The sequence below is a fragment of the Dunckerocampus dactyliophorus genome, chromosome 2 (genome assembly GCF_027744805.1).
Source record: "Dunckerocampus dactyliophorus isolate RoL2022-P2 chromosome 2, RoL_Ddac_1.1, whole genome shotgun sequence".
NCBI lineage: Eukaryota > Metazoa > Chordata > Actinopteri > Syngnathiformes > Syngnathidae > Dunckerocampus > Dunckerocampus dactyliophorus.
In genome coordinates, this window is record NC_072820.1 from 6,564,356 (window position 1) to 6,578,579 (window position 14,224).

At 39.7% G+C, this 14,224-nt stretch overlaps 1 protein-coding gene across 1 annotated transcript; it reads right to left on the minus strand.

Moving 5' to 3' along the window:
• Nucleotides 1–7,200: 7,200 nt before the first annotated feature.
• Nucleotides 7,201–8,847, minus strand: LOC129176631 (regulator of G-protein signaling 5-like). The gene is made up of 5 exons (XM_054766870.1): nucleotides 8,707–8,847; nucleotides 8,509–8,598; nucleotides 8,334–8,395; nucleotides 7,861–8,024; nucleotides 7,201–7,792 (listed from the first exon to the last, which is right to left on the minus strand). Exons 1-5 carry the CDS (start codon nucleotides 8,748–8,750, stop codon nucleotides 7,583–7,585), a joined length of 570 nt encoding a protein of 189 aa, XP_054622845.1. The 5' UTR covers nucleotides 8,751–8,847; the 3' UTR covers nucleotides 7,201–7,582.
• Nucleotides 8,848–14,224: the final 5,377 nt, after the last annotated feature.

The following is a 14,224-nucleotide window of genomic DNA, read 5'->3' on the forward strand; positions in this document are numbered from 1 at the left end:
GTCGGTAATCATTTATAAATATGTGATAATACAGGTAAAATTCCCTGTCAGAATGCCACAATTTTTACATGTTTTTATGCGTCACTGATAATGTTTCATCGAGCGTTGAGGTTTCACACTTTGTTGAATGTGTTTAATAAGTGTGTGAAGCATATTTAGGGCTCAAACCTGGATTGTGTTGCAAGTGAACAATGACAATTGAAGAGACAAGGGGAGGGTTCTAGAGCTTAATCTAATCTAATAATTACAAGTCGCTTTTATAGCAAATGTTGATTGGAAATGGGAGGAGAAGTTCAACGCCAAGCTAGCAGGAAGGTATTGGGACAAATTTAGGAGACCTGATATGGAAACACTTCAGATATATTTTAATAACGCATTTGATCAGTTTGAGGAGAGCCTTATGTGTTTACTAGGCCTGGTGACATACCATTTGAACTACTCAACAAAATGGCCACTTTAATTTTGCATAACAAATGAAATGTTAACAAATGATAGTACTCTGTAGTGAATGGGGGTGTTCCCTTGGTAACCTGGTAACCATGACTCCAGTTCTTTGGTTTTACACAGCTCTTACTAATTCAAACACCATTATTAATACCATTAGTCACAAGTCACATGGAAAATATGTTTTTAAAATGAGGATGCTGGCTCATGTCTACCTGCAAAGTGGGTGATCACATGCAGGAGCAGATGTCCAAACATGGCACACTCATCCTGCGGGCCAGATCGTGTTTTCCACACTTGCTGACACAAACATGCCAACCCATCCTACGGTACGGCATGTCTGCGTTTTACATGCCAGAGGCGTTTATAGAAAATGTATGTACTGTATTGGTCTTAAAATAGGACAGTACTTTTTTTTACCTAGAAAAAAGTCTGAAAAGGCTGGTTGTCTTATTTATACATGCAATGCCCATGCAAGACAGAGCTTTTCTTCCAGCCACTTACACACCAGTGACCTAGACACATGCAGCCATGACAGATCGGCGAGATCCACTGGAAAAAAAAGTGGCCAGAAGTGGGGCAAATTACCAAACAAGGAGTGTTGTTGCCAAAAGTGATCAACGAAGCAGAGCACTCAAACGACTTTCGAACAGCTAAGAAATAAGAGATTCGTGCAATCTATTATGAGTTACTTATTTTTTCACTGATTTTGAAAAGAAGATTCATTTTTTTGTCTTTGATTTTGTCTTAATTTTTCTTCCCAAAGATGGCACATTCAGGTTAATATCTTTTTGCTGGAGGCATTATTTAATATGGCACACTTTACATTTAAAGAACTCAGGACATCAACTAAGACAGGGGTGTCCAGGGGGCCTTTTGTGGCCGGCGTCTGTGATTTTATCGGCCCGCAGCACAGTCTAAAAATGGGCAAAAATGGGAAAATCAATCAAAAGTCAAAATATTCAGAGAAGAACTGCAATCTAGCAAGGAAAAAAAAGCCATAATTCCACAAGACTAAAGTAGTAGTATGAGGAAAAATGTCATTTTAGTAGCATGACGTTGAAATATTAAAGAATTATTTTTTTTTTTAAAGACAAAAACAATGAATAAAGTTGTATTTTTTGGAAACTTAGGTTGGGGGAAATTTATAACATAGGAATAAAGTCAAAATATTAGGAGAAGAAAATAGATACAAGAACAAAGTTGAAATGTTTGGAAAATTATACAAAAAAATTAACAGCAGAAATTTGACAAGAGTAAAGTCAAAATATTAAGAGAAAAAAAAGTTTTCTAAGGAGAAAAAAGCTGCAATTTTATGAGAATAAACTTGTAAAATGAGGAAAATGATCATTTTAATAACAATGTTGAAATAAAGAAAAATACATTATTGTTTTAAAAGATTGTTATAATTACAATATATAATTCCAAGAAGAAAATTTACAAGAGGAAACTGAAATGAAAAAAAAAAACACAGCAGAAATGGAAAAAACAGCTGTCATTTTACGGGAATAAAATCTAAATATTAAGAAAAAAAGTCATAATCGAATGAAGAACAAAAGTTGCAATTTTACAAGAATAAAATTGTATTATTATGGAAAAATAGTCACTTTCAGTAGCATTTCACCTATATTACAAAGGTGAAATGCAATTTTTTCTTGAGCTACATGTAGCTTCTTAGCATATCTATGTGTTGGTTTACAAAATATCAAAGTGGCCCTTGCATCCTTTCACTTTTCCCGAAAGTTTGGACACCCCTGAACTAAGACAATCTAGCAACATCCATTCATCCATCCATATTCTATACTGCTTGTCATTGTAATGCAACGTTGGCATTAACATCTGTGGCTGTATGTAACTTCCTGATGTGGTCAGCATCCAGCAGCTTCATCTACCTCTTTATGCCCTTTAAAATGTTGGTAGATCTGCCCAGCTGTTGGTGTGAAAGGAAACGGAATGCATCTCGCGGTCATGTAGTGACAATGAGGAAGTGTTGTTCCGAAGGCGAAGGGACACAAGACGCGTTTTGTGAGTTGAAAACACATGTATGTTGTTGGAATCGCATCGCTGTCCGTGTGTTCAGGTTAGCTTAAAGAAGAACATGAAATTGCGAGTTATGCTAGGCACTGTTAAGAATAACTAAAAATTAAAAGTCACGCCCATCTGTTCTTTGAGGAAAACCTATTAGGATCAAAAACAAGTCTTTGTTTTGTCACTTCATCTTAATCAGTGTAAAGCTTTAGTGAATCACTACAACGTGTGTGCGCGTGTCTACGAAACGGCTAAGAGGAGAGCCGTTTTCCACAGCCGCGAGAATGGTGTTAATGACTGAGCCCCCGCCTCCTTCGACCCCGATTGTTTGCACAGGATTATACCTTTGCAGTCTGTCAACGTGGGAGGCGAGTGGTGAGTGTGGTGGGAGCGCCATCGCGGCTGTCATGAAGGTCTTCAGCACAATGAAGGGAAGGGGTTGACTTAGAGGGGAGGGGAGGCAGCACTGACTCAGTCAATGACTGGCCTTCGTTGTAGGCAACATAACTCGACTGTGGAGGTGCTTATTACATGACTAACAGTCCCCATAATGTCTCCCCGCCGTGCAGAACACAGGATTTTTCGATATTTACAAAAGTCAAATCAGCTGAACTTCAAGCCTGCTTGTAATACGGTAAATGCAGCCATCCAGACATGAATGTGTGCTATCAACAACGTCATTGCCTGGTTATTGCCTTAAATTGTTCTTAGAGTAATGTGGTGTAATATCCTACCCTTAACCCTTAACCAAGACTTTAATTTCAGAAGATGCTATCTAAATCTCCTAACTATGGATTTGCTTTGGCATCTGTGGCCCCACAGTTTCTTGAGATCACTATTTATTGATCACCCACGTAATTATTTCCCAGCACACTGCAGAAGAAGAGAAAAAAAATGGCAGAAGTCAGTCCCTGATGGCTGCTGCCCATAAAGGCAGGGGGCGCGATTTTTAAAAGAATTCTATTAATTTATATTTTACACTAAAAATCATTTATTGAACAATATCATTTCCCATGTATTCTGATCACTCCAAAACATACAGCATACAGTCATACAGTATGAAAATAGCTCTTCATGGGTCAGTTAGGTCCTAGAGATGTGCTGACCACAGCTGCCCAATGTGAATTTTTTTTCATTAAAAAAAAAAAAATTCTGCCTACGACCCCACTCTGCCCAAAGGTGTCCCTACTCATTAGAGAGAAATGATACTGTATATTAATACCATAGTTCCTACTTTTGGTATTTGTATGGTCTTTACACAACAGTACATTCATGGTAGCCTTTCAGTCTGTCTCTTTCCACCGTGGGCCACATATACAGAGAAATTAGGGATGTCGGGACCCACTTTCACACATTTTTTTGCATCAAACATGCTAAAACCAATCTAGTGTGTGCTAATATATGCTAAGCTACTTGAAGAAAACATCAATATGTTAGATTTGTGTTAAACTATAGGTGAGAAAATGATTTAGTGTAATATCTAATAATATATTTCATTAAGAACGAATGTTTTTTTACTGTGCCGATAGTGAATAAAAAATGAGCTGCCGGCCGACATTGGCCCCCGGGCCACACTTTGGACACCACTGATCTAACCTGAAATTTGCAAAGTTGCACATTTGACGAGTTTGACAAATGATTTTCTCGAAAGATCGCGACCCGACAGGGAAACTTTGAGCTATTTTCATTCAATGTGCATGCCAGCAGAAATACCGCAATAAACTCAAGCAAAGCGCGCACGCGAATACCGTAATGAACTAAACTTCGATATGCTGTCATGCCTTCATAAGAGCCGCATGTAAACGGGCAAAGAGCCGCATGCGGCCCCAGAGCCGCGGGTTTGCCTTCTTTGATCTAGAGCAGGGGTCTCAAACTCGCGGCCCGTGGGCCATATCCCAGCTGAATGCAGCAAAATACATGAAATGTTTTTTTGTTTCACCCAATCACTGTAACGAGATATTATCATTATCGGGAGCCATGCATCGCGTGTCATACCGTATCGTGAGGTACCCTGCTATTCCCAGCCCTATTCCCAATACTTCATACGGCCCAGCCACAACCAGACCCTATCTCCAGCGGCCCCCAGTGAAATTGAGTTTGAGACCCCTGATCTAGAGCATCCCAAACATGCTCCATGGGTGACATTGTGCATTATTATGCTGCAACACAAGGTGATGGTTGTGAATGAATGAGCCTCAGGATCTCGTCACGGTATCTGCATTCAAAAGGCCTTCAATAAAATGGACCTGTATAATTCACGTGGAGGGCTCTACATCTACTTCATATTCCATGTGTACTGTAATCACACGGACGTGAACATCATGTCACCTCTTCAGTGCCCAGAACATGTTGACGCTGTAACAACAGTGTACACACATACACACACTCACCACTCCCATTCACTGGAAAAAAAGCCCTCATCTGATCACCTACTTGTCAAGTGGAACTAAAAAGGCCACGCTTCCACAACAATGAAATCAGGGGTGTTTTGGCCATCGGGAGTACCGTGAGTTTTCCCGGTGGGCCGACCAAAATTGGGCCGACAGACGGCAGTTTATTTATTTATTTATTGCAGCACCTCACAATGTTGTGCCATGTTAAATGGAACTCCAGACAAGCCGTGCTCGAGGCGCACACAGAAAACTGCCACTCAAATTGAAGCCTGTTTCCCTTTAGAACGGCCACAAGCTCATCAACAGGCTCTGCCGAATCTTGCTAACGTGTGATCAGCCGTCCCTGCTGTCACTCCACGAGCGGATGGACTTGCACGCCAGTGTTTTATTAGTTGGCCGCAGTCCGTCTGCAATCTGCAAATGTAAGTTGTTTACATGTTGGCCGGTTGTAAGCTAAACAGATTTTAACAGCACGCTCGCCTCTTTATAGCACACTGCTCTCCAGCAGATATAAAAGCGATCTAGCTGTGTGTTGGACGTACGGCAGGTCAAGTTCACACTCGATGCCCTTTCCTTCCTGCTCAAGCTTGGCCAAGTCGCTGATAAACATGGAACGCACTTCATGGTGGCGTAGCAATCAAATAGCGCAGACGCGAGGTGTGTTCGGTGACATTGGGTCATTACACTTTTTTTTTTTTTTTGGCAAGACCGACGACCCACTGAAACCTACGACGGAGTATTAAGGCCACATTGAAAAAAAAAACAACAAATCTGCGATTTCGAGAATAAAGGCGTACATTAACGAGAGAAAATGTCGTAAATTTACAAGAATAAAATCGTAAGTTTACGAGAATAAAGTAGATTTAGGAGGAAAAAAGTCATAATATTACGAGAATAAAGTCGCTCAGGCGTGGCCCGAGACAGCTATGAAAAGGGGGGACTTATGTGACCTTTGGCCTTGGCCATGGGGAGTGGGCGGGGTAAGGAAGGTGGAAGTGCGAAAGAAGGGCTAGCCATGCTAATCTGTTTATGCTCAACTGCTGTGTTTTGCTGCCACGTTATAAATAAAAGCTTGCTGAAGCAAGAGGAAAGTTTCCTTCCTTCCTGAAGAGCTATGCTCTATTTTCCCTCTGACACGTAATATTACCACTTTATTCTCGTAATATTACGACGACTTTTTTTCTCGTAAATTTATGACTTTATTTTTGTAAATTTACGATGTTTTTTCTCGCAAATGTACCACTGTATTCTCGTAAATTTACGACGTTTTTTCTCGCAAATTTACGTCTTTATTCTCGTAAATTTACGACTTTATTTTCCTAAATTTACGACTTTTTTTCTCGGAACGTTACAACTTTATGCACAACTTTTTTGTTCTTGTAAATTTACGACTTATCAATTGTCACACAAAAAAAATATATGTTTTTTAGTGTGGCCCAAATACTCCGTCGTAGAAACCAGTTGAGAATCACTGATGAAAGTATTGGAAAACAATAAGCATACTATACTGATTCATTGATGAAGCACTTATGTGATACTTTCATCAAAGGATGCCACATCTCCCAGCTCCCATGTCACATGGTGCACCGTGATGTGTTTTGAGCACGTACATCTGCTATTTTCCCAGTTTGGAATCATATTCATATTTCTAATGGCATCCTTCCAATCATGTTATCTGTGAGTGCAAGTGTTTAAAGTCTCAACATGCACCTTTTTAGTGCCCACAGTTGAATTTGCATCATGAAGAAGATTAATGTAACAATTTAAATAATATTTATGCTTTACATATTTCTTCAGTCAGTGATACACACTATTCACTACCGTTACAATGATACTGTTACTGTCCATCGATTACGTTGAACTGCACCGTCTGTTCTAAAGTCAAATTGTATTTGTCTATTATTCAGATGCTTATGTTATTATTTTCCATACTTTAGCCAATTAGTCAAAGTTGTAATTGCATGAAGACTACATTTTTTTGCACACAATCTTGCTCAAACCTATTCCACTACCTTTCATGTGATTTTTGACAGGCTGCAGGTCCAGTATGCAACCTCTCTTGTGGACGTGATCTCAACAGAGACCCCAGCATCCCAGTGAGCCCACCCATAAATGATTTCACCCTCATTTATTTATTTAAGGCCCCAAAATGTAAAGGGATTTTGTTCAATATAGTAGTGTTATTAAGGGCTTTTGTGTTTGTATGGGCATCAGTGGGGCGAAGTGGCACAGTTTATGCACACAGATTGTAGTAGGCCAGTCTGGACCAAATCAGCCCAGGGTTTGTCCCAGTCCGTCCCTGAATGAAACCTTCCAGACACATTTTGGCCCCCTTTATTTGATGCGTTTATTTTGACATTACAGATAAAAAAAAAAATAGTGGTACAGCAAACATTTCTTATTTTCTTTATAAATACAGATTTCATTTAAAAAATATTAAATAAATAAAGACAGCATCTCTCCTAGTGACAGATTTGTAGTGTGAAAGCAACACATTTTTCTTCTTTGAGCAAGTCTTATGCCGATGTGGCAATCGGCTTTGTGTCTTCTCACAAGCAACCGAGTGTGCGTCCGTCTCGCCTCACAGCTTCATGTACTTCAGCTTGGACTCCAGTCTGTGCAACCTCAAGCCTCGTGTCTCCTCGGCTGAGGGTATTTGCTGTGTACCTTTCTGCTGGGCGTCAGTAAGCTTTTGCATGTCCCGTCGAGTGAATATATCACATCTGCCTGCCGTTTGCCGGGCAGGTCTTGATTAAGACACTTATACGTTCTTGTCCGCTCTGCTGCGTCAAGGACTTGAGGAAACGAGGGTAGCAGTCCTTCTCCATCAGGGTGTAGATTTTGGCTTGGGCCAGATCGAAACATGACTGAGTGGGATGCTCCAAGTTCTCCTTAGTGAGGGCTTTAGTCACATGATCAAGATTTACCTGTCAAAGGACAACGGAGATAAGAATTACTCAGCTCCAACAATCATTTTGGGGTATTTATTATTTACCTCTCGGGGAGCGTCTGCGCTGATGAAGTCATCGTAGATTTTCTTGGCCTTGATGGACATTTTTGATGGCTTGGTGGTCCTGTAGTCTTCACACGCTAAGTAGAAGGCAATGTTTTCCTCACTGAATTCCGACACGAGGAAGGCTCTGAATAGGCACAACCCATCTAGGAAGAAGAATAAGTGTCAGTGAGCATCTAAGGTACACAATGAAATCCAGTACGCGAGCTTGACGCTCAGCTTTTAACATACAGAAAGGTGTAAACATTTTTTTTGCACTTTACAGTATAGAACTGCACTGCATTATATGGTGTTTTAGGATTTGCACCACTGAAAACTACAGCCATAATAATACAGTGTATAATAAAACAGCAATGACAATCCATATAATGAAGAATAAACATAAATATTATTATTAGTGCCTGTTTGAAAGTGTCTAATATTTTGTGTAGTGCATTTATGATGGCTGCACTTACTTTGACTGGACAGCAATTTCTCAAAGGACTCCTTCCATTTCACACGCTCATCGACATTAGAGCTGCAAGAGAAAGAAAAACAACATAAGTTCATTCATTCATTCATTCATTCATAACAATGCTGAAATTTCCTATCCTGTTTTACGCTTCAAAACAGGAGGCGAGTCTGTCTTACCTCTGCGTCTCATTTTTTTTCGGCTGCACGGGGATGCTGTGATCCGTCTTTTGCAGCAAACTTCCAAACAGAGCTTTCAGCTCCTTGGCCCTGTGACAGCACAGAGAGAATGAAACAAACGTCTAAAAATGGAAAGGAATGTAAACACAGCACACCACACGGTTTTTCCTCATCTACGTGAGAAGAATGATGGCTCACCTTTCCAAGCAAGTGATTGGCAGCAGATCAAGTCCTCTGCACATGATGAGATGTTATCTGGTGGATAGTTCCGAAGTGTTTATGAAGAGCCTGGCCTGAGTCCTTTTTTTGCGCGCGTGTGTGTGTGCTGGGGTTGCTTTCCGTTGGTCTGAAGGTTGTGTGGGAGAAGGACTTTTTATAGAGTGGGCCACACAGTGACATCACACCTCACAGCCAATTAGAAGGAGAGCAGTGAGAAGATGATGACTTTCCTCCAGACTACATCCAGATTACATCCAGATTAGCTGGAACTCATACCTCACAATTCCTCACAGTTAAGGCAAAATTATTCAGAACTTGACCAAGTTGAATGGCATCTTCAGGCTAGATATGACAAAAGAAGCTCTAAAACTATAAATGCCACTATAAACGTAGAATATTGGACACGGCTATATATAGAGAGACAATCATTTTGGACTTTGAACTCTTTCAAATATCCAGTATATGAATATGGTTTACATTAATACATACAGCAATAAAGGTTACATATTTCCAGCTACAAGATGTGCATTCATACCTGTCAGTTTTTGAAAGTTTACAGAAAATAAGGGAAAATGAGAGAAATTCTGGTCTTTCAGCAGAGCCACAGCCTCACCTGTCATAATGAGAAAAAAAAAAAAAAAAACTAGTCGTCTTTCGGTCAAGTTTGATGTCTCATGTGATTTGTGGGTTGGTTTAAAAAGTGTTAATATGTTACATGTTAAAAATGTAAGGTAAAAATGGTTAAAAAGCTACGGTTAAAAAGTTAAAGTGTAAATCGTCTCCAAAATGGATAATTTTAGCGGGTAGCAGGAGTGAGTGCTCTTCTTGCTATTAGACAATCGTTGACATTTTTTTTCACTCTCGGTGAAGCACAAGCTAGCAACGGCAGAAACGAGGTCCGAAAAAGCTCCTAAACTCCCTGTATTTGCGCTAAAACGTTCAAGCCTTGGGAAGCATTGGTCTTTGTGAGTATCTGTGTGTAAAGAGCACTTAAACAGAGATCACAAATGTTCCTCCATTGTACTGTAACTGAATATTTCTGTAAACTCGATGGTGTGCTATCAGCAGTTAATCTCGTATCACCTCGGTTTTGGCTAGTTACTTGTGTTTAGCGTAACAATTGTACATTTATAAATAGTAATTTTATTTTTTTGTATATTACAGTGACAGTACATCAACCAAAGCGTCACTAAGGCAGGAAAAGTAAACCTTTTTTTCCTTTTTCTTAATTGGTTCGCTGGCTGTGTAAAAGCATACAGTGACGTGTCGTGAGGACAGCACAATGAGAACATAAAATGAATATTAATATTTGTCCATTAACTGTATTATGCATGTATTAGCACTGTTACAACATTTTGAAATTGGTAAAAATCAAGTCTGTGATTAATTCTATCTGATAAAGCATGACTCTACTCCAAATATTAAAGAAGTTAGAGCAGATTTTATACCGGAAAATAGTGCCTTTGGTCCCCATTGCTTTAACATTGAGTCAAGACAAAAGCTACCACTTCCTGTACTACAAAATATATACAAAATTAGGCTGTGAAAATCAGTTTTAAAAGTCACCAGAGTAGCCATTTACATGTTTTTGATAATCAAAAAGTCAAGGGAAGAAAGTCAAGCGTCATATTTTTCATGTATATGCCGCACACTTGCCCTGCGATTGAGTTGCGACCAGTCCAGGGTGTACGCCGCCTCTCGCCCCAAGTCAGCTGGGATAGGCTCCAGCATACCCGCGACACTAGTTAGGATAAGCAGCATAGAAGATGGATGGATGGATGGACGGATGGATGCCTCACACTGCAGTGCAGCAGCACGCTGTGTATTCGTTTTCACCCCACACTAACCACAATGCAAACAGGACATGTAGTATTTCCGGGTAAAAAAACCCCAAAACGGCCAGTTCAATTGTAATAAAATTTCATCTGCAGATAGATCTTAAAGTAAATTAATCTTCCATATACCTTTTATCTTCTCCTATAGCTCTGGTCCATGAATTTGAAAGCCAACACTCACTATAAATCCGATACGAAACTGAAGATGAAGAAGTAATCTACCTAACAAACATGTGTAGGAATAAAAATACACCCGATATCATATGAAAAAAATGCATTTTAAGGACATCCGCATGGACAGAGTGCGCACGCTCGCTGTCAGATTTTTTCATTGCTAAAATATGGGTTTTGCAACATTGCTACATGTATTTTCTTAAGTAAAAATTGCTGAATTTGCACATTTCCTGATCAAATACAGGGCAGAAACCGAAGATGAGGCTGCTGTGAGCGTTGACTCTTCTCAGCTTAGTGCGAAAGCCCTGCCTAGTGTCTGAGTGCACTCAGGAGTGCACTGAGTTGGCTCATGGTGCCTCCCAGTTTCTGTTGTCAATCGCCACTAATATAATGTTGCAGAAACATTTATGATACACCGTCACCTTCTACAGGCTGAGTAATGTCTTTGATGTAAGTGTGACATCATTATTCTTGCTAAAATACACACAAATGTCACGCGGGAGGTGCTGCATTACTTGTCTCATCCTCAAGGGAGCCTCTCCCATAGAGAGGATGCGTTTATTTATTTTTTTTGACAGCGGCAGCACCAGCTGGAGGGTAGCACACCAAATGCTTTAACGAGATGTTCATGCTCTGCCGAATAAACGCATGAATTTGACTGCCAAGATGGAGGATTACTCATCTAAACTCATCAGAGGGTGATCAGAGTTTTACCACAAAGCATTAGAACTTTCCCTGGAGAAGCATAGGGTGCATGTACTTCATATACAAATTAAAGGTAAGACCACAAATTAAAAGTAAATAAAAAAGTAAATAAATGGGACTAACAAGTATTTCAAAAAACAATTTTAACAAAAGTGAAGTATTCTCTTTTTCTTGTTCTGCTTTAAATGAGCAACCTTCTTTTCTTCTTTAACTTAGCACGGCAGCCTGTTTAACTCATTCAGTAACCAAAGACGTAGTTGTAAGTTTTTATAAACCCGTACGTCCGATCCCAACAACGTATTTATACGTCTTTTACGTTTTTTTGCATGAGAGGCAAAAAGAGGTGATGATGCAACTCCCCACTTATGGATTTCACTTCAGACCAATTTTAAGCCATAAAAACGGCAGAAGTGCGTTTGATAAAGCCAGGCAGAGATCATGTGGGAAGAAAAAATACACACGACAGGAAGGAGGAAGTGAGAGAGCGTGGAGAACTGCAGTGTGCGGAAGGTTACGTGTTGTCTGGAAATTTTCATGCGCACATACGCGCACAGGCGTGTGAACACATGAACACATGTAGTTCAGTTCCAAATGTGAAAATTGTAAACAGTTCGTGGTGTTTTATTTGTAAATTGTTATTTTGATGTTTATAAAAAAATCGTTTTTTACGTTGTTTATTTAGTGGTATAGTTGTTTATTTGAGCTGTCACAAAAGCAAAAAGTATTTGCGTCAAGGTGAAAGTATCTTTTCACAAAAAGCTGGTTGTCTCCCTTTTCAAGTCACTACAGAACCGAAAAAGGTGGAAACAAACTTTTTAGTCTAATCTTTCTTTCGATCGGTTCCACGTTTATACAGTCATAGAATACGATATTGTGTGCCTCGAAGGATCGGTCAGAATCTAAATTGGCCGGCACGGAAGGGATTGTCTTTTGAAAAATGGCTGGGATTGAATGAGTCAAAATGTGACTGTGATGTTAGCACTTCAGCGCTTTAGCTCACGTAGCTTTGCGAGGGTTGCTAATGTTTGTGTCCTCACCCACTCCTTCATCTTACGTTGTTGTTGCTCGACAAATGCAGAGTTACGATGTGTATGTAAAAAGTGGATACTGTGCACAACAGCGCTTCTATTATGTGATTAAGAAAATACATACTAAGTCAGAGTGAAAATGGTGAGGAATAAAAATGCACAAAATGTTATTATTAGTCCCCAAACCTTACATTCTTAAAAGTTTTCATGGCAAGTTTTATGCCATTAATATCACGTTATTTAATTATTATTCAACCACCGAACTATTAATAAAAGTTCAATAAAAGTTCCGGTCTTTTCCAGGAAGAACACTCACGTGTCACAACAAAATTCTTGCACCCTCCCACTGTGGCTGGTCATTTCTTTTTATAGACACTCATGTTTGAGAAATCTATTGTTAAGAAATGCTAAATCTGTTTCAGCGTCAAAATACTATGAGCAGTAAGTAAAAATGAAAGGAGCCGGATGAAAATGACTCACCGAGAGCCAGTTTCCTTAGCTGACGGCAGGCACACAACAATACCATATTTTCCAAACTGTCAAACAGATCCGGATGGAGGTCAGGCTACAGTAATGAGCTGCGTGTTCTACTGCAATACAACAGATGGAGCCTCATACAGCACAGGGAAGGCGACAACAACTTTACATCGAGTGCAGATTTTAATTATGACTGCTGTCATAGACTAAATGACATACATTTGACACAAGTGGCCATTCCACGGAAAATTGCAATCTTGTTCTGCATGGGAGGCGGACTGCCGTGCCGCTGCTGCTGTTGTGTCGCTGTGGCAGCCAATCTTACCTCCGCCAAGCACAGCAGCCTTTGTGTGTTTGTGTTTGTTCTAAATAACTCGAAAAGTTCCGAATGGATTTGGATGACATTTGCAGGAATTGTCGGAAACTGGATATGGAGGAACTGATACAATTTTGGGGGTGATCCAAAATTCAAAATTTTCCCCAAATTCACCCTTTTCCCGACAACGAATTATTATTACCTGCTACTACTGCCACGTTTTATATTGAAGCCATTCCAACATCAAACTGTTCAACATGTTCAGGACATTCAAGCTACCAATACATGTATTTATACTGAAAAAAATTCTACATTTCCCCAAAATTCACACCTTTTCCGTCAAACTGCTATTAGCCTACTACTATTTTCATTCACATTTCTCAACTGATTCACCTCATTCCAACATCAAGCCATTCAACAAAGTCCGGACATTCACGCTGTTAGCCACAGCACAAAAATACCCACATTTTTTCTTCCGGAACGCAAAATGCCTTTGATCGAAAGAGTTGTAGCTACTTCCACATTTCTCAACCGATTCAGACCGTTACAGAGTCAAAATTCTCAACTCATTCGGGACATTTAGCCTTCCTGGTTTATTGCGCCATCATGGTAGGTGTTAGCACGTTAGCGTTGGCATGTTAGCATTGAAAGCATGCTAATGTTAGCATACTAGCATTTTTAGCTATTTTCATGGGTAGACACATACAGTATATAAACATTTAGCACTCTCATGCTAGGTGTTAGCATGCTGATGTTAGCATTGCTATCATGCTAACATTAGCATAGTGGCATTTTTAGTAATTTCCATAGCTCGACACACACACACATACTGTATATATATGTGTGTTAGCTTATATGTGTTAGCATGTTAGCATGCTAATATTAGCATAGTAGCATTTTTAGTCATTTTCATAGCTAGACATATAAACACCACTATTATGCTAGGTGTCGTTAACAATCTA